The 21,583-nt window shown below is 38.5% G+C and overlaps 2 protein-coding genes across 4 annotated transcripts in view; one reads left to right on the top strand and one right to left on the bottom strand.

Moving 5' to 3' along the window:
- The first annotated feature begins 668 nt into the window (after window positions 1-668).
- Window positions 669-2,025, top strand: LOC132188434 (uncharacterized). The gene is made up of 2 exons (XM_088517912.1): window positions 669-1,023; window positions 1,696-2,025. Exons 1-2 carry the CDS (start codon window positions 740-742, stop codon window positions 1,745-1,747), a joined length of 336 nt encoding a protein of 111 aa, XP_088374038.1. The 5' UTR covers window positions 669-739; the 3' UTR covers window positions 1,748-2,025.
- A 1,015-nt stretch (window positions 2,026-3,040) lies between these two features.
- Window positions 3,041-21,583, bottom strand: part of MED8 (mediator subunit 8) — a 37,774-nt gene continuing 19,231 nt past the window's right edge. For all 3 annotated transcript variants that reach the window (XM_059599885.2, XM_059599887.2, XM_059599886.2), the window contains 4 exons: window positions 6,434-6,643; window positions 4,730-4,783; window positions 3,599-3,659; window positions 3,041-3,504 (listed from right to left, as the gene is read on the bottom strand). In XM_059599885.2, the coding sequence (XP_059455868.2) occupies window positions 3,302-3,504; window positions 3,599-3,659; window positions 4,730-4,783; window positions 6,434-6,643 (528 nt within the window). In that variant the 3' untranslated portion in view covers window positions 3,041-3,301. The remainder of the gene's footprint in view (window positions 3,505-3,598; window positions 3,660-4,729; window positions 4,784-6,433; window positions 6,644-21,583) is intronic.

A 21,583-nucleotide genomic window follows, 5' to 3' on the forward strand; every position in this document is an offset into this window, starting at 1 on the left:
ATAAGCCCAAGGTCCATGAATTAAATTATGAGTCTAGTACTCTCTAAATCAAATTTCTCCAAATAACCAACAAGATTAAATAATTTTTTTGTCCCATATTTTATTAAAATAAAACATTTCAATAAATAAATAAATAACTTATGAACAATATAATTGATGAGTCAATTTATATCAGCTCAAAGAGGGACTTACGGAAAAATATAATAAGTTTAATAGGCTTACGATCATGTCTTTCTAGATCATGTCACACAGCACTATCTAATCACAATTAATTTCACTAAATAATTGTGATTGCACTCTAGTGATTATGCTGACAACTGTATTTGGTATTTTTACATACATGGGTGTTTCATAAATACTACAAGAAACTAATTGAGTGTTAAAATTGGATTCGTAGAGAAATTTTGAAGAATTTAGTAACATTGTCAAACAATTGTCGGAACCTAGTGATGGTTCCGTTTCAACATGATGAAGTCAATAAGAATCCCTATGTGGGTGGGTCCAATCAGAAAGTCAAAGACTAGAGTTTAGAGAGGGTAAATAGTAATTTGCTGAGGTTGGAAGCAGGTAGCTCCGTAGCTAAGCTGACGGGTTGGCAGGCACATGACCGTTAGGTTTATACCTAAGTTTCAAACAAAGAAAAAAAGCCCCGGGAAAAAGCAAAGACAGAAGACAGAAGACAAAAGACAAAAGCCACAACAAGCAACAAAGGCTTCTCCATCAATTTGGTGGGGGTGGAATGGAGGAGGAAACTAAAAATGGTTATCCTTCTCCATCGTCGTCGCCTCCTACGCCTCCCTCCCCCCTCCCCATAAGCGTAGGACCAGGCAACCAAAAGTACGTCTTCTCTTCTTCTCCATCCCCTTCCCCGCCCTTCTCAAACCATACGTCCGCCGAGAATCTCCCTCTTTTGCATCACAAGTTGTCTGGTACTGCTGTGCCCTTTGCCATTTCCTTGGATCCTCCTCCTCCAGAGCCCCATCATCATCATTTGGATTCTAACTCCTCTTGCCTCAAAGACTTGTAAGCACCCCGGTCCCTTCTCTCTCTCTCTCTCTCTCTCATCATCATTTTCTTTCTTCATTTTTTCCATCTAAAATAAATGTTGCTTCATTTCATTAATATTTCCTATTTTGGAATTTGTTAATTTTCTTCATAATTATGGTTTTGGACTGGCCGGGTAGCTATTTCTCTCTTCTTTTAACTTTTGCATCTCCATAGAACCCGCCAACCAGTCAAATGCAGACCCAACAGAACCTCTATTTTTTTTTTAAAAAAAAAAAGGCTTGATTACTTTTAAAAAACTCTTTATGTCCACCCACCTCAAAATGGACAATGAGAGTGGCCCGACGACCTCCAAATACCCAAGGGGTGGTTTGACTGTCCCTTGGCCAGCAAGAGGGTCACTCCAAGCTTCTTCATTTTTTTTTTTAAAAAAAAAAAAAATTAAATAATATTAATGAGGCAAGTAGGCGACATGATAGTTATTGATTAGTTTAACGTGTCTCTGTCAAAATTATAGTCGGAAGTACCATCTTCATATTTAGGGTAAAGACAAAACCATTCATACAGTACTTTATAAAACCGAAGTGGCCATTACCATATATACTAAAGAAGCATTTAACCCTTATTATTATTATTATTATTGTTGTTGTTGTTGTTTTAATACTTATTCCCGTGTCTGGATTGTAACAGGCTAGAATGGTTTATACAAAAATGCTGCAATTGCTGCTCAAGGCCACTCTGAATTTTGATATGCTGGAAGATGCAAAGCTCGTCCCAAAGATGTATAGAGCACTGACTTCGCCTCATTGCTGACATCTCTGCTAACTCATTACAAAGTCGTTTCTTTTCCTTTTGTTTTGGGAGAAACCTCAAATCATTTTGTCTTTTGTCTTTTGTTTTTTTCCTCACCATTTCAGAGGATCTCTGCTACCAAATGTCAATGGGTGAAGTAATGTAACCATTCTTCAAACTTGCAAATGTTTTAAGAATTATGACAATTCTTTTATCCCTTTCTTCTCATTCTCAACATGTTCGCATATGATATATATAACCCAAATGTATAATGATGATAGATACCATCTTTTCGAGCATAGCTTTCTGGTTGTTGAATTTATTCCTTAAATCACTCAGAACTAGCATTTTTTTTCCTTTCTTTATAAAATAACTATATATATATATATCAACTCTGGGAACTCTATAAAGATTAAATAAGTATTCTTCCATCAACTTGATATAAGCAAGCATTTGAGAAAAATAAAAATAAAATAAATAAAAAAGGAAGAGAAGAAAAGCTGGAACTTTCTTGCATGCTATGGACATGGAGATGGTATAATTTTAGCAATGGAAATCAGTCAAATGTTGGTCTCACAAATTAGTGAAGGGTGCAAGAGCATAGAGATTTTATCTTGATTAGTTTTTTTTTTTTTTTTTTAATCCAACACGTACTTTTTTTGTCTGAGGAATCTAATCCCCACATATTTTATGTTGTTGGAACCCCGCTCAACTCAATAAAACAAACCCACATTGCAATATTACACTCGCGTTGATGGGTGGGTGGCTAGACGACAATTCACGACCAATAAATCAAATTTATGAATGAGAAATGACTTAAATCAATGGTGAAAATTACAATTGGATTTTGAATGAATTAATCTATATATGATATATCAATGATGATTATCATAGCTAGAAATGAAATGTACTTTGTGACGTGATAGTAAAAATATCATTGTATTTTAGATGGATCAACATTAAATTTTGGATCCAATGGTGATTTTCATTGCCACATCAAGGAGTGCACTTGAGAGTAAGCACTTCGAAATCCATGTAACACCTCTCTTTTCACTGCCACATTACATCAGGGGGTAAGCACTTAAAAAGTACATGTAACATTTCTCTTTATGAAGTCCTAAAAACAGTACAATGGGAGAAGAAAGACTGGCATAATGATGTGCCCCAAAGACCAACTCCAGACTGGAATCACATGAGGGCAGAACTTTTATTTAGAGTGAGACAAGATAGAAAAGCTTCAACGTAAACGAAAACTATGTCCAATGCTTTTTCAAAAAATTAATAAAAATAAAATAAAAATGAGAGTCTGTACAAGTTTTCACCCCAAAAGATGAAAATTACAACCCCAATCATATATTTGGTTAACAAAAGTCCAATTGGAATAGATAAGAGACATATTTACTCAAGGATATGCAATTGCCAAAACAGACAGCATTGTTTGAGTTCTCCACGGTTTGGAAATAAAAATAGTAAACAATAACATATTAGTACCAGATGATATTGTTCACTGTGGATTTTGCTGTCTCTGTTGGGCGAAATTCGGAAGATTCTGTTGCGTGTTCTGAAGTGCTACCAAACCAGATTGCAGATTCTGAGCATTAGGTTGCATGTTACCAAATGAACTTTGTGAACCATGCTGCTGTTGTTGCTGCTGCTGTTGTTGCATGGGCATCATACCACTAGGATTTGCTGCTCCCATATTAAACACTGCAAGAAAAAGTCCCAGTTGCATTTTAGCCTATTAAGTCCACATTCATAGGACACAATGTTTCACATAGAAACATAAGGATACGATTCGTACTTTGATCGCTCAAAATTTGGGAAGTATGATTCCGCTGGGGATTGCTACCAGATAATCCAAACTGAGAAGAAATTAAGCAGGACACAAGTCATTGTCACACAATCAAAAGGTGATTTGACAATACCATGCAAAAACAAAAACAAAAACATGTTTAGTACACCTATCTAGAACCATTATATTGCAGGCATAGAGAAAGTCAACAGCTCAGTGACATGCACTGGCAGGTCGGCTGTCTCTAATTACATAAAGCATTGAGCTAGAGAATATTGATTAGGGAAGAAAACTGTATGACAGCTTGCATTTCTGCTTGCAAACCAGGATGACAACTGACAATAGCAAGATCATTATATATTTTAGCAACCATTTGTGGTGCATTGATGAACTTGAACCATCAAAATTATATTATTATATTAAAACATTGAGTGAACGATCCATTCCAATCCCAAACATCGAAAAGCAGCTTTTGCCCAGACTTATGCTGTATAATAATTTATGGAGTTAGGAGCATGTATCCCATTCAGAAGGAACAAGACTTCATTTTTGAGTCTCCCAGCACAAAATATGTCAAAACTGATGATATATGGCTACACACTCCAGAATGATCACTTGGTATCAATACCAGGAGCAAGTTACCAATTCAACCACTCTCATAGATAAGTTTTATGTCAACTTCAAGACAATAAAGAACTTGAGCACGTAGAAAAAGGCAGATCCCAGTGAGATAAAAGTGAGATTTATAAACTTTCAGTTAGATGTGCACATGCTCGCAAACCAAAAGATTATTTTTTTATTTTTATTTTTTGATAAGAACAAACCAAAAGATTATTGTTTGATGTAAATCAAACAAGTTATCACATTTAAACTATAACTTATTTTTCATCAATTAAAACCCCCATTGAGATTATTACCATGGTTCTAACTTTATAGAGATTATGGAATCAAGTCTCCTTAAATTTCACCGAGTATGTAACACCAAAGTCAAGATAACAACCGTTATGCTCCAGGGAGTGTCAATACATACTTTAGGGCATTACACCATACCCCGCCCTGCCCCTTTTTCTCTTTCCTTTTCCTTTGCACATCAGTAAAATAAAAAGGAAAAAATATTAGCAAAGCACATTGGAAGCAGACCTGCATCCGTGGCAAAAGTGATTGCGATGACATCGTTCCGGAAATATTTGGAATCTGAAACAGGACACATGACTTTCAAGTTGCAGAGATGCCATCACAAAGGATAAGAGAAACTAACTTCAGAGTATAGAGAAAGAACAAAAGATCACCGTGAAACAGATATGGGATATACAAATACATGCATAGCATGAGCGAACAAGCAATAAAGATGCACGTGATAGAATATGAATAAAAGTAGGAAATATGGGAATAACCAAAAAGATAAATTGTGAGTGAACTTCATTTTCTACTAGTCATGTGCATCAATACCACGTGTGCTTCACAACCAAAAATAAAGAACAAAAATCCCGAAAGGAAAGATCGTAACTCAACATATTAATTTTCAGGAAACTAATAACGATATTCTCTGTAATTGAGGATAAAATCCTGAAGAAAACCGAGAAGTAGAAACCAGAAACCCATGATATCAACCAATGGATAGAGAAAAACAGCTTCCAGTACTTGGTGCCACTGTATTTTTCTTTTTAAGTTAAAAAAAAAAATGCCAAAGGGGTGTAAGCCAAGCACACAGATCGTATATAAATAAATGGGATCACCCAAAACAAAAACAGAATAGAAAAAATAAAAGAGAGAGCAAATACAGCTAAAGACCAAAATTAAGAACATCTAAAAAGTCACAGAAACATATCGAAGACTTGAATGAAAAGAGAAACTGGAACCCATCAGAACAAAACTTTTAAGAAACTTAACTTGATATCCTATGGGCTTCTCTAAACCTTCAAACGCCCTCTTATTTCTCTCCAACCAAATGCACACCACTGAACTCTGTCACTGATTTGGGCTTAACTCAATGCAATAGTTCTACTTTACTGTAAAACTTTCTGTTTGAAAGTTATTGATAGGGTATATTGTCTTCTCTCCCTGAAGTATGGTATGTATTAGCTCCAGGTTTTTGTGTATGAGAAGAAAATTTAGACCCAATTGGTAAGCAATTACCCCCTCCATCTCATTTTCTTTGGCTCTTTTCATCATTTAAACTTTTTAAAGGTGAAATAAGTTAAATATTTCACATTCAAATAGCCATCACTTTCCAAACCTACCCCCAAAACAAAAAGGATACATCTTTAATACTTCTCTACTATAAGATAAGGGTAATTTAGGAAATTTATATGATAACATGCCAAAAATTAAAGGACAAACATGGGATAAACTAGAAAAATAGTGTTAAGAATATGGAGAGATTATAAGAAATTTTCCTCAATGAGAAATAGCCTTTTGGCAGACTATAGTAGGCACACCATACAGACCCAAGCATAAATACATGTCATTAGACTTTTAAAGAAATATCTGAGAACCTATAATCCTAGGAATCTAGCATGAAAACACTGCCAAATCTGAGAATAGTATTGCTCAACCAGCACATGCACCACCAAAAATATCACATCAAAACCAAATATAAACCCCAACCAATGAACTCCTGAATGTGCAAAAACACCTGAAAAGCAAAATATTAACAATGCAATCACAAAGAGAGAAGTAGAAGGAGGGGGAAGTCACAGCCTTAGCTAGTGATGATAATCCAAATACATGTTCTCTATGCTGCCTACTGTAGCTCATGATTACAATTCCAAGTTACAATTAAATCATACAGAGCATGAAGATGGAAAACTGGAAAATGAATTAATAAAAGGACATAGATTTGACCATTTGGGTGTTTGATGTCGCCTGAGCTGCATTAAACAATGCACTATTAGCAGTGCTAGAGAACTGGCTTAAGTGGCGATTCATGTGATTTCCTTGGTTGAGCTGGCTTTGACCAATGCCATGCTGAACATGTCCTGATTGAAACTGCCTACCCTGAAACTGCTGGTGCCCCATCGGTTGGGAAAACTGCATCTGATGTTGGCCATGTATCTGAGGAAAAAACATTTTTTTTAAGCTACGGAAACAAAATAAAAAGATTTGGAGAATTGAAGTAAGAGAATTCTACTTGCTTCTTATTGCATTATTGATGCAAAAGCCTGCCTCTTGGTTAGAACTCAAACTATATCTAGTAACCAGAAGAAAAAAAGTTTTCCTAAAGCACTTAAATGATAGTCAATTGTTGTTCGAATGAAATCCTACATGGTTCCACAAACAAATAAATAAGAGACACAACGTCACTGTTGGTAAGGATCCACAACATATCACTATAAATCATTGGTTTTTCTTTTCTTTTTATGATCATTGTAAACAGTATTTCAAAAACAGAAAAAAGATGGAAAATAACAAATTTTAACGTTTTAACTCCATAGTGTAGAAAACATGTCGCATAATATATGACCTTTCATAGTCAAGATATGTAAACTGGAATGTCATGACTATGATAATTCTATTATATGTCAACCAAAATGTTCATAACCATACATTTAAGCTAAACATACATATATATGATGACAAAAACAATTGCATTATTGACAAGTCAATCAATCATAAGTTTGTGGAACTACAACGATTATTGCTAATGCAAACATTCATACAGAAATAAATATCAAAGTCCACATCTTGAAATAAAAACACAGTTAAATGATGAAATAAATATCAGAGTCCACATCTTGAAATAAGAACGCGGTCAAATGATGACCCAAATCAAATGTAAAAAGTTAACTACTCAGAAAATATCAAAACTATTCAGACAAATCAAAGTACTCTCCATTTCCTTTTAAATGCCAAATTGATCAACCACATACAGGACACTGCAGGAAAATTCAGAAAAATGCCTTTTTAGTTGTATGATTTGGGTGTGTGGGCTTTAGGTCCATGAGGGCTTGTTGGGTTTTTTTGTGGGCTGGTTTGGTTGTTTCTGTGTTTCTGGTGTTATTGGGTTTTCAGGGGTGCTTTCTCTTGTTTTTTTTTTTTTTTTTTGTATACTTTTGGTGGTGTTGTGCCATTTTGTATACTACCTGTATGTTTGGAGGCGCCTACGCTTTTTATAACACTTCTTTGATATTACCTATCAAAAAAATAAATTTTTGTATGATCATTATTGGGCATTCTTGGACAGACGAGTGGAGTGAACAAGGAGACGCCACAAGTGGGGATCCAAGACCAGCGATTGTATGCATAGGCAGTGGTAGGTGAAAAAGGTAAGGTTAGTGATCTCGGAATACAGGACGCCGGTGAGGGGTTTCCAAAATTGATTAAGGAAGGTGCGCAAGACAGGGAGATCGAGGCCGAGAATCTCACTAAAATGGAGATTCTAGAATTTCGAAATCAGGAAAGAATCACGCAAGGCATTAAGGAGAGTTTACTTTCATTCTAGAAAGAAATATCTAACTATTTAATTAAACTGGAGATGGGCTGGGGGCATAAGGGGAAGGGGATTTAGACGGGTCAAGTCAACGAGGGGAATGGGCTGAAAGAATGGGCGTCAAGGGGGGAGAAGGAGGATGGGCCAGGAATTGCTCAGCCCAAACAAGTGTTAGATCCAGTTGATAAGCCCACTAGACAACAAATCATCAATAGGTATCACAAAATTTAGGTGCGTAGGCACCCACCTAGACGACAGGTATGTTGGCGCCCAAAAATGGTGGGTCGAAAGGACCAACCGCAGACCGAGGAGCAGTCGGAGAATTGCCAGAGTAGGACGCCGGAGCAGACAGGATGTGTCACTGCCACAAACGATGCCGACAAGAGCGGGGGACACTTGAGGAAACCTGATATTGGGTTTTGCATGGAAGCAAAGGCGGCGACAAGAGGAGTGGAGGTGGCGGGTTTGGGTAGGCAGGTCGGAATTGAAGCAAAAAGGGCCGAAGATGGGATAATAGACCATATCAGCGGTGTAGAGGGTATGGGTCCGCTCGTGGGTCAGGAATTGCAAGCTCCAGACACTGTCGGCGACATTGCCGAAGATTCAATAGGGACCGAGAAGGAAGCAAGATACACAGAAAATGTCCTGCGGTGGCAAGTGAAGCGTAAGGGGAGGGGGCTTTCACTGGTCGCCAGTGAGCCTCTGGAGCATCGCCAAGGCAGCCAACAAGCATCAGAGAGTGGGTTGCAGGGAGAAGAGAGCGCCGATCAGCAAAAAGGGGTTGTCAGCTTTGATGGGGCGAAGGATGGGTCGCCGGAGGCATAAAGGAGACTAGCCAGAGTTGGTTGTCGAAGTCCAAATCCTGCTCTTCTTTGCTGGACAGTGTCAACCAGTCATGTGGGGTCAGAAGTTGTGATCAATAGAGGCCTGCGTCTGCACTTTCTGATTGCCTCTTTGTTACCGGCCTCTGTTAGGGAAGTGGATTCTCGGTATGTTATTATTCCTTTCATTCCAACTGAGCTGGAGCAGCCTGATTTTTACATCTCAGGGGAGTTGCAGGATGTTATGAAGGAGGGAAATGGGGTATACAATCTCAACAAAGGGGGTTCTAGTTGTTCTTTGGTTAATGTCGAGGGGGAGCAGTTTGCTGATGAACCACTGGAAGCTCATCCAGATTGTCCGAAAGGTAAGGTTTGTGAATGGGTAATAGAGAGAATGAAAGGCATGTGCTATGTGTGGGGAATGTCATGTGAGGGGTATGAGGATGAATTGGAGAAGTTGTTTCGTAAGATTGAGGGTAATAGAGGGAAGGATTATAGCCCGGCAGCAACCCCTTCTAAATCAACCCTCAAAGGTAACCGAGAACTATAGGGTCTAGAATGGAATGTTAACTATGATGGAAAGCTGGGGAAAGAAAACAGGGACCAGCACCAAAAGAAAAGGGCTAGGGGAGGGGGGCTGTCTCGTGTTAAATGAAGCCTAAGATTTTATCTTGGAATGTTAGGGGGTTGAATTTGGTGGAGAAGAGGATGAAGATCAAAAGCTTGCTTAGGGATTGGAAGGCAGATGTTGTGTGTTTTCAGGAAACAAAAGTGCAGTTGGTGACAAGGGAGCTGGTCCAGAGTTTGTGGGGCTGTGTTCAAGTGTATTGGTGTTCTCTTGGGGCCCAAGGTGCTTCAGGTGGTATTTTGCTTTGCTTATGTGGGATAGAAGCGTAGTGGAAAAGTGGACGCTTGTGTTGGTTGCTTTACGGTTGCATGTTCTTTTCGTAGCATTAGTGATGACTGTAAGTGGGCTTTTGCTGGAGTGTATGGGCCAAACAGGGATAATGGTAAGACTTATGCTTTGGGAAGAATTAAGCGGTCTCATGGATAGGTGGGAGGTGCCTTGGTGTATTGGAGGTGACTTTAATGCTGTCAGATTTCCGAGCGAGAGACTGGGAAGCATTAGATATGCGTCGTCTATGGAGGCTTTCTCCCGATTTATTTTTGACCGAGGGCTTTTGGATATTCCTATGATGGATGGGCAATTTTCGTGGTCTAATGGTCATTCTTGGTCTAGGATTGATAGGTTTCTATTGTCCTCAGGGTGGGAAGAGTGATTTCCTGATGTGGTTCAAAGGAGACTTTCGCGAGTTTTGTCTGATGATTTCCCCATTCTTTTAGACTGCGGAGAGACAAGGAGGGGGGGAGGTTACTTCAAGTTTGAGAATATGTGAATGAAAGATGAGGGGTTTGTGGATCAAGTGAAACTTTGTTGGCAATCTTATCAGTTTGTTGGTGACCCTAGTAATGTTTTGGCTTGTAAACAAAAAGCTCTTAAAAGGTGACTTGCGGAGGTGGAACAAGGATGTCTTTGGGCATGTAGGGAAGAGGAAAAAGGATCTTCTTGAAGAAATCAGGGAGCTGGATAGTTTTGAGGAAGATTGGGGCTAGGATGATGAGGAAAAGAGGAAGAAATTGTTGCTGTCCATGGAACTGGAAAGATTCCTTTGTGAAGAAATAGTTGGCGACAAAAGTCACAGGCCCTTTGGCTGAAGGAGGGGGATAAGAACACTAAGTTCTTTCATAGGGTGGCGAACTCCAACCGAAGGAACAATTCTATTGATTCTCTTAAGGTCAATGGCTCATTATCCTCTAATCCTATAGAGATCAAGGAGCATATTGTTTAGTTTTATTCACATTTATTCTCTGAGAGTTGTGGTTGAAGGCCGATTCCAGAGGTTTTACCTTTGCAATCCATTGATGAGGAGGATAGTAGGTGGCTGGAAAGGGAGTTTGAGGAGGATGAGGTGTTTGAGGTTGTTAAGCATATGAAGGGCGACAAGTCTCTAGGTCCGGATGGCTTCTCTATGGGATTTACTAAGGCTTGTTTGGGGGTGATAAAAGAGGACTTTATGGCTGTTTTTTGTGAGTTTCACATGAAAGCAAGTTTTCAAGAAAGCCTTAACGCATCTTTTATTGCTCTCATTCCTAAGAAAGTAGGGGCGGTGGATCTTAAGGACTTTCGTCCGATAAGTCTTGTGGGGGTGGTGTACAAGTTTATCACAAAAGTCTTAGCGAATAGATTGAAAACGGTGTTGGCTAAGATCATCTCTCAGTCTCAAAATGCTTTTGTCAAGGGGTGGCAAACCCTGGATTCGGTCTTTATAGGGAACAAATGCATTGGTGTTCCAGGATTCCTGGTTTGTTATGCAAGTTGGACCTTGAGAAGGCTTATGATCATGTGAATTGGGACTTCTTATTGCACCTTCTTCAAAAATGTGGTTTTGGGGAGAAATGGAGAGACTGGATTGCGTTTTGTATCTCTACAGTTCGATATTCAGTCTTGGTTAATGGAGAACCAGGAGGCTTTTTTAGTAGTTCTCGGGGGATTCATCAAGGTGATCCACTTTCTCCTTTGCTTTTTGTTATTATCATGGAGGCATTTAGTATGATGGTGGAAGTGGAAGCGGAAGCTAGGGGGCTGGTTCCACGGTTTTCTATAGATCCTGTGCATAATCCTGGTCTTAGCGTTTCGCACTTGTTGTTTGAGGATGATACTTTGATCTTCTGTGATGCGGATGAGGAACAACTTTGCAACTTACGCTGTCTTTTTCTATGTTTTGAAGCTGCATCAGGGTTAAAGATAAATCTGTCAAAGTCTGAAATTGTTCCTATTGGGGAGGTGCAGAATATTGATTTGTTGGCTAGCATTCTTGATTGTCAGGTGGTCGGCTTGCATATGAAGTATTTGGGGCTTCCTTTGGGAGCACAAGACAAGGATACCACAATCTGGAACGGTATGCTTGAGACCACGGAGAGGAAGTTGGCTGGGTGGAAAGTGGGCCTTTTATCAAAAGGGGGAAGGCTAATGCTGATTAAAAGCACTCTCTCTAACCTTCCAACCTATTTGTTATCTCTTTTTCCCATTCCCTTGAGTGTGGCAAAGAGGTTAGAGAAGTTGCAAAGGAATTTTTTATGGGGCGGTACCAATGAGGAGACTAAGTTTCATTTTGTTAAATGGTCTTTAGTTTGCTCTCTGGTGAAGGATGGTGGCTTGGGGATTAGAAATTTGAGTCGGTTCAATCAAGCTTTATCGGGGAAATGGTTATGGCAGTATGCTACGGAGAGGGAAACTTATTGGAGGAAGGTCGTAGAGATAAAATATGGAAGCATGGAGGGAGATTGGCGTACCAAACAGGTTGAGAGGCCATTTGGTGTAGGGGTTTGGAAGCATATAAGAAGAGGGTGGGAGTTTTTTTCCAAGTTCATCAGATTTGAAGTTGGTGATGGCACCCAAATTAGGTTTTGGCATGATATATGGTGCGGTGATCAACCTTTGAAGGAGTCTTTCACTGAATTGTTTCGCATTGCAAGAAACAAAGAGGCTAGGGTGAGTGATAATATGTAGATTATGAATGAGGAAGCACGTTGGAATGTTTCTTTTTGTCAAGCGGCTCAGGATTGGGAAGTGGAGGTGGTGGTGACTTTCTAGGCGAAATTGTATGAGACTCAACGTCATGATGGGGGGGGTGGGGGGGGGGGGGGGGGGGGGGTGGATCGCCTTTGGTGGATCCCTTCAAAGAGAAAGCTTTTTGAGGTACGTTCTTTCTTCGGTGTGCTTCCTTCTTCTGCGGAAAGGCGCGAGGTGGGGAGCTATTCTTTCCCGTGGAAGAGTATTTGGAAGGTTAAAGTCCTGCTCAGAGTTAGTTTCTTTGTATGGACGGCAGCCTATGGAAGGATTCTCACATTGGATAATCTTCGGAAGAGAGGTTTGATCGTGGTGGATTGGTGTAGTATGTGTAAGAGTGGTGAGTCCGTTGATCATCTCCTCCTCCATTGTGACGTGGCTCGTGCTCTCTAGAGTGTTCTCTTTTCCATTTTTGATGTGAAGTGGGTCATGAATGGCAGGGTTATTGATCTCCTAGCTTGCTGGAAAGGCCAAAGAGGTAATAAAATGGTGATGGAGGTTTGGAGAATGGCCCCTTTGTGCCTTATGTTAGGGGTGTCAACCCAGTCTGGTTTCCCGGGCTTTTGCCAAAACCGGGAACCGGAACCGGGGTACGCCGGTTCTCGGTTTTGAAAAACCGGAACCTCGGTTAACCGAGGCCCCGGTTACCTGCCGGTTCTGGTTTTACCCGATCCGGTAACCGGTTTTTTAAAAAAATTGGTTTTTTGGCTTATTTTAGGTATTGGGCCTAAAATAAGCCAATTTTTTTTTCATAAGTTGGCCCATTTTAAAAAAAATCTATTAATCTCTTTGTCTAAATTAAATGGGCTTTGTTGTGATTGTTCCAAATAATTAAAAAATAAACCTAAAAAGTCCAAAAATCCTAAAAAATCAATGTTTTTACTTATTTGGGCCTTAGAAATAAAAATCAATTTTTTTTTTTGATCGATTTGGGCTGCTTTGGGTCATGCCTTGCAAGGTGAGGGGCTTATTCGATTGCTGGTGGTCGGGAGGACGTTCTCGAAGCGCGGTAGTGTGGAAGATGATTCCTTTGTGTCTTATGTGGTGTATTTGGAATGAAAGGAATGCTAGATGCTTTGAGGACTCCACTAGGACTATAGAGGAATTGACTCATTTTTTCTTCTTTACTTTGTATTCCTGGACGGCCGCTTGGCTAGCTCCTATAGGGATTAGCTTCTTTGATTTCCTTTTTCATTTTTCTCCCTCTTAGGCGCTCTCTTTTATACTTCCCGTGTATGTGGATTGCGCCCCTCTGCGCTCTTTTATATCATTTTTACTTATCAAAATAAAATAAAATACCCTAAACATAAACCTAAGTGTAAAATATATATATATATATATATATATATATATATATATATATATATATATATAAATAAAATGGAAACCCGGTTCCGGTATTCCCGGTAAAACCGGGTATCGGAACCGGGGTACCCAGTTTTTGGATTTTTCAAACCGGGACCCCGGTTTCCCAGTTCCAGTTTCCCGGTAATTTTTGACACCCCTATCTTATGTGGACTATTTGGGGGGAGAGGAATGCTCGAGGTTTCGAAAATAAGGAATCGACAATGGCGGAGCTCAGTGGTAGGTTTCTCAATTTGTATTTCCATTGGGCGGGTGTTTTGAACATTCCTTAAGTTTCTTCGATGCATCAATTTGTAGATTTATGCTCTTCATTTTATCTTTAAATGGGTGTCTTTTTATACTTCATGTGTACTTGGGTTGTACCCCTCTGCACTTTTCAATGATATTCTTACTTATTTATCAAAAAAATTATTGGGCATTCTCGAGTCCTTTTTTATTTTTTGGTCTTTTTTTTCTTGATGAGCGTAAAAGAACGCAACCCTAGTACACATGATGTATACAAAGAAAGTCCCCCTTACATGCCAAAAGAACAAAAATTCACAAATTCAGAAAAGTTAAAAAATTGAGAGATATTATACGCCACAATACAACCAAAACGCAATTTGACCAAGGTGTTCTTGAGCTCTTCCCTTGTCTTCTCACGATCTTCAAAACATCTAGCATTCCGCTCTTTCATATACCCCACATTAAGCACAACGAGGCTATCCTCCACACATCTCGAACTAAGCGTCTACCTACGTGACCTCACCAACAATCTAACACCTTTACCACCCTTGCAGACATAACACAATGCACTCCGCATAGGGTAAAGATCGCACTCCATAATTCTCTTGCAACTTTGCAATGGAGTCAAAAATTATCAATAGATTCCCCGCTCCTTCTCCACATGCAATACTATTCCACCACTATGACTCTTTTCTTTCTCGAATTATCAAATGTCAGAATATTTTCATGACCTGCTGTCCACACAAAAAAAAATTCACTCTCAAAGGGACTTTAACTTTCCAAACACTCCTCCAAGGAGAAGTAGATAACTCATGAAAAAAAGACCTCAACTCAAATTTCTTCCTCTTCAAAGAAATCCCCTCCAAATACAATTCTCACTACCTTGTCTCCATCTGAGTGAATATAACACACCAAAAAATGCAAGCACCAAATCTACCTCCCAATCTTGTACATATTTGACAAAAGACACATTCCACTGAATAACTCCATTGGAAGACATCAGGTTGTCCACAACCCATGCCTCCTTACAACGAGCAATACTAAATAACTCTGGAAAAGCTTCCATCAATGTCTGATCCCCACACCAAGCATCATGCCATAAATGAATTTGAGATCCATCACCCATTTCATATCTAATATATCTCGAGAAAACATCCCACCCCCTCCTAATAAGTTTCCACACTCCAACACCAAAACACCAACCCCAACTCAAACTATCATATTTTGCTTCCACAACCACCCATCATAACACCTCCCTCTCCAAAGCATAACACGATAACCATTTACCCAACAAAGCTTGATTAAACTTAATCAAATTTCTTACTCCCAAACCACCATATTGCATAGGAGAACAAATGGTCGACCATTTAACTAGATGGAATTTAAACTCTTCCTTGATGCCTCCCCATAAAAAATGTCTTTGCGGTTTTTCAATCCTACTCGCCACACGCAAAGGAATAGGAAACAAAGAAAGATAATTAGTGGGTGAATTGGATAATGTACTTTTGTCAACCTACCTCATTTTGACAAATATAGCCTCTTCCAACCCGCTAATCACCTTTTCCATTTTTTCTACAATACCATACCATATTGTAATTGACTTGTATGGCGCCCCCAAAGGAAGTCCCAGATATTTCATTGGCACACCGCCACCCTACACCCCAATATACCAGCGAACCTCTCCACATCATCCACCTCACCAATAGGAATAATCTATAACTTTGACAAATTAATCTTCAACCCTGAGACCACTTCGAAACATTAAAAAAGATATCTCAAGTGACGAAGATGTTCACCATTAGCTTCACAAAAGATTAAAGTATCATATCCACTGTGCGACACAACCATTCCTGCAGCATTTCTTGATCCCATTGTAGAACCATCCAAAAGACCCCTATCCACTATGGCCGACATCATCCTACTCAAAGCCTCTATAACCGCTACAAAAAGTAGAGGTGATAATGGATCCCCTTGTCTTAAGCCCCAAGTACTACTAAAGAATCCAGATGGACCTCCATTTATCAAAACTGAATAGCGAACCAAAGAAGTACAAAAGGTTATCCATGCTCTACAATTCTCCCCAAACCCGCTCCTTTCTTGCAAGCATAACAAGAACTCCCAATTCACATGATTCATATGCCTTTTTGAGATCCAATTTGCATAATAAACCTGGTACTCCTGACCTGAGCCAACTGTCAATACACTCATTTGCAATTATAACTGAATCCATAATTTATCTCCCCTTAATAAATGCATTATGTGAATTTGATACAATCTTCTCCAATACTTGTTTCAATATGTTCGCTAGCACCTTAGAAATTATTTTGTATACAGCACCCACAAGGCTGATTGGATGAAAATCATTAATATCCACCGCACCCACTTTCTTCGCTATGAAAGATATGAAAGTGACATTAATACTTTTCTCAAACCACCCTTTACTATGAAATTCTCTAAAGAATGCCATTAAATCCTCCTTCAAAATCTCCCAACATGTTTGAAAAAACCCCAAAGAAAACCCATCAGGCCCCGAAGCTTTATCCCAGTTCAGATTTTTAACCACCTCAAAAACCTCACTATCCTCAAAGTCTCTTTCCAACCAAGAACCCTCCTCTTCACCAATGGCTTGAAAAGAGAGTCCATTCATCTTTGGCCACCAACTATGCTGTTCTGAATACAGTTGCATATAAAAACTATACTATATGACCCTTTATCTCTATAGAATCTGACGATAAGGACCCATTAACAAGTAAAGACTCGAAAATATTATTTCTTCTATTTGAATTCACCACCCTGTGAAAATACTTTGTGTTCTTATCTCCCTCTCTTTGTTTTTATATCGGGCTCACTTCTTCACAAAGAAGCAACCTCTCCAACTCCCTAGCAAACTCCTCTTCCTCAACCAACACTCTCCCTTCTCCAGCAAATCTAGCTCTTGAATACACTCCAATAAAGCCTTTTTCTACTTCCCTACATCCCCATAGATTTCTTCATTCCATTTTCTCAAATCACCTTTCAAAGCTTTCAATTTTCATGCCAACACGCAACTAGGAAAGCCCTCAAACTGATAATTATGTCACCATAATTTCACTTGATCCACAAATCCCTCAGATTTGAAATATCCTCCACTTCTATTTGATACCCCACAATCTAGCAATTAAGGAAAATGATCCGACAAGACATGAGGGAGTCTCCTTTGAACTACATCAGGAAACTGTTCTTTCTAATCAGGAGAGAATAAAAATCTATCAATTCTTGACCAACACTAATTATTGTTGGACCAAGTGAACTTACCACCCACAAGAGGAATGTCCATGAGCCCCTGTTCAAATATGAAGTCAGAAAACTCCCTTATAGCTGAAGAATAACTGGTATCTCCTGATCTCTCACTCGGATATCAAATGACATTAAAATCTCCTCCAATGCACCATGGCTTTTCCCACCAACTCATAAGTCCACCCAGTTCATCCCAAAGCAATTTCATGTCATAGTCATTATTAAGACCATACACGCCCGCAAATGCCCATTCAAAATTATCACAAAAAAGCCTAAAAGAACATGCAACAATAAAACTCTCCACACACTCCACCTTTTCTACCACCCTTCTGTGCCACATAAGTAAAATTCCTCCAGAAGTCCCCCTCGACCCTAAATAATAACAATCTACATAAACACAGCCCCGACAAACTCCGTACCACCTCCCAATTAATGAACTTTAGTTTGATTTCCGGCAGACAAACAATATCTGCCTTCCACTCCTTAATAAGACCCTTAATCTTCGTCCTCTTCTCCTCCTCATTTAGCCCTCTCACATTCCACGATACTTAGGCTTCATTAATCATACAGATTCCCCTCTCCTTTCCTTTATCACAGTTTTTTTTTTTTTATAAGTAATGATGCATTAAAGAGCGCAGAGAGGCGCAACCCAAGAATACAGGAAGTATACAAGAGAGCGACTAAGATGGGGAGAAAGAAGAAGAGATCATAAAAAGAAAATCAGGAAAATTGATCACTAGGGGAGCAATCCAACCTGCAGTCCAAGTATAAAGCGTGTACATAAAGAAATGAACAAAGTCCTCAAGGTTTCTAGATAAATCCTTGAAGCATCTAGCGTTCCTTTCCTTCCATAGGCACCATAAAAGACACAGGGGAGCCATCTTCCAAACCACAGCACTTCGGGACTTTCCACCCGACCCCCAACTAGCAAACATCTCCTTGACGCTTCTAGGCATAACCCAACACATGTTGAAACGAGAGAAGATAGCATCCCACAAAGTGCGCGCAACCCCACAGTAAAGAAAGAGATGATCCACAGTCTCCCCTTCCGATTCACACATACAACATCGATTAATCACCACAATGCCTATCTTCCGAATATTATCCAAGGTAAGAGATTTCCCAAGGGCGGCCGACCAAGCAAAAAAGGCCACTCTCTAATGAACCTTGGTGCGCCAAATACTTTTCCAAGGGAAATGGTTGGGCTCTTTAGACTGCCCTCTCTTTACTTCATAATTGATAGAACATACCAATCACTTTAACTATTTTTTTCCTCTGGTATCAGACTTAGCGGAAAGTTCAGATGTGCTAGCCACTTAACTAAATGAAGATTATTCATGCGCAAGAACTCAGTTTTTAGCAATGCAGTACTTCCATAATCTCGCTATTCTAAATCTGAAAATCCTACATTTCTGCTTCCAGTCTTTGTCAAATATATCCTGAGTCATTTTACGAGAAACCAATGATGACATAGAATGTATGCAAACACACAGGGACAAGTACTCTATACACACTCCCAAGGGAGAGAGGAGGGAGGGAGGTCTAAGAAGTAGGTTTTAGATATTAGAACATAGAACAACAGTAATAAAACTCTAAATGGGATTGCTACCCACTTACCCAAATTATTTTCATCCTTTATAAATTTCATATATATGAAACTAAGAGTTTGATAAGACTAGTTTACCACATAATTACATTTTAAGTTCCCAAAATATGGACTGATTGCTCACCAACCATTCATGTGGCACCCAAAGTCTATAGTCCAAAAAAGCCACTCAAATTTTTTTAATGATTATGCCAAAACATGTACCATAAAATCAAGGAAGAAATTCGTTCTCGTCCAAAGTGAAAACTTTTGAATAAGAAACATAGTTTTCAGGTCAAAATTTGTTCTAAACAATGTGGGCTTTATAATATCCTTCCATGAACCTTCATAATAGATAAAAGATGCACTAGGAACACCTAAGAGGGGTCAACCTAGTACACAATGGAGGGTGAGAGTTAGTCCAACCTGATCTACTCCTTGCCTTTAAACAACCACTATTTCTTCTCTCCTTGCTTAAGCATTATTGAAACTAGCACATTATAATTTAATTTTAAAAACTTTTTTTTTTTTTTTTTGATAAGTAATGATGATATAGAAAAAAAGCGCAGAGGGGCGCAACCCATATACACGGGAAGTATACACAGAGAGCGCCTAGGAGGGAGAAAAATGAAAAAGAAACTCAGAGAAACTAATCACTAAAGGAGTAAGCCAAGCGGCCGTCCAAGAGTAAAGAGTAAAGAAGAAAAAATGAATCAATTCCTCTATGGTCCTAGTGGAATTATCAAAACATCTAGCATTTCTTTCATTCCAAATACACCACATAAGACATAGAGGAATCATCTTCCACACCACCGCGCTTCGAGCTCGTCCTCCCGCCCACCAAATAGCAAACAAGTCCCTCACCCGGCAAGGCATGACCCAATGCAACCCAAACCTCTGAAATATCATGTGCCAAAGAGCACTTGCAAGCTCACAGTGAAGAAGAAGATGATCGACTGACTCTCCGTTCTTCTTACACATGCAACACCACTCCACTACCACTATGTTCCTTTTGCGCAACGTATCATGAGTCAAAATTTTCCCTAGGGCTGCAGTCCACCCGAAAAAAGCCACCCGCTGAGGCGCCTTAGTACGCCAGATGCTCTTCCAAGGAAACTCCTCTTTACTAGAAAAGGTCAAGGCCTTGTAGAACGACTTAACCTCGAACTTGCCTTGCTTGGACGAAGACCAGCAAATACGATCTACACTGCCTAAAGAAACCTTGCAAGAATACAACCGCTCAAAGAAAGGAGAAACCAAATCCACCTCCCAATCTTGGACCGATCGTATGAAAATGACATTCCACTCAACAACCCCATTCCTCCCAATAAAATTATCCTTCACCCAAGCATCTTTGTGTCTGGCGATATTGAATAAGGACGGGAAAGCTTGCTTCAAAGAATTGTCCCATCAAAGAATTTTAAAAACTTAAATGCATCCCATCTTACTTTTCATTACAAGTTAAAATAGGTGTGTGCAAAAATCTATCACGCATCTTTTAATGAAAATACATACTAAATGTTATGCACCAGTACATTACTGAACATGTACTTTTTTTCTTTTTTGAAGTGTACCAAACATGTACTTAATGAAAAATATAAAAGAAAAAAAAATAGCAAGAAGAAAACTTGAATTCTGATTATCAAAATATTAATAGAAAATTAATAGGAAACTCTGATTTTATTGATGTGATACTCATTATATTTCAATATAAATAACCCATAAAGTTCTAATCATTTCAGAAAAATACAGAATAAAATAAACAAAATCTTTTCTCTTCTTTTTAATACAAAATAAAACACATATTTCACTCAATATTTAATGCAATCAAATAAATCTCTTCAACACTTTCAAAAAATGCTAGAAAATCTGAGTAAATCACCAAAAAAAAAAAAAAAAAGTCCAATAAAATATTCAAATGAATTAAAACATAAAATCTTATTGGTGTGATACCTATTATATTTCAATACAAAAAAACTTTCTAGAGAAACAAACATAAAAATAACCAATTTCCTGTCGTGAAAAATTTATACATAGACACACAGATAAATCCAAGCAAAAAAATTTTCAATTAAATAGAAACCCCTAGACGGAATCAAATACAGTGCAAAAATAAACAAAATCTTTTTATTTTATAAGTACCTTTGCACTCAACATTTAACGCAATCAGATAAACCATCTCAAGTTCAATGTTTAATTATCTCTTTAGTGTTTCGAAAGAGTTTCTATTCTTTCTTTTTTTTCCCCCACAAAAATCAAATAACCATACTATAATCTTCCATTAGCCCACTAAAAATCCAAACAATTTCTTATCTTAATTCAGAAGTTGCAATTTTCTTCAAAGAACAAACTAAAAATAATAATAAACAACCTACAAATACAGTTAATATTCAATTACAATTGTTTGGAGAGGGTTGTGTTATTCTTATTAAGGGTTCGTTTGAAATTGCAGTTTTATTAAGTACGATTTAAAAATTTGCATTTTTGAAAGGTTAAGAATAAGAATTACTTTGAGATTGAATTTTTAGGTTATTATTGTTGAAGAGTAGAGAGAGAAAAAAAAAGTTAATTCTTGAAGTTGTAGTTTTTATCAAATAAAAAACATACACATGGAAGATTAAGAAGAAAGAATTACTTCAGGTTCATTTTTTAGGTTGTTATA

Source organism: Corylus avellana, chromosome 6 (assembly GCF_965113065.1).
Source record: "Corylus avellana chromosome 6, dhCorAvel1.hap1.2, whole genome shotgun sequence".
In the NCBI taxonomy this organism is placed as follows: Eukaryota; Viridiplantae; Streptophyta; class Magnoliopsida; order Fagales; family Betulaceae; genus Corylus; species Corylus avellana.

What these genes read in the sequence shown, in the direction of transcription:
- LOC132188434 (XM_088517912.1), top strand. Translation starts at nt 740, where the DNA reads ATGGAGGAGGAAACTAAAAATGGTTATCCTTCTCCATCGTCGTCGCCT. An exon ending in TCCTCTTGCCTCAAAGACTT is followed by an intron (nt 1,024 to 1,695) that starts GTAAGCACCCCG and finishes GGATTGTAACAG; the next exon opens with GCTAGAATGGTTTATACAAA.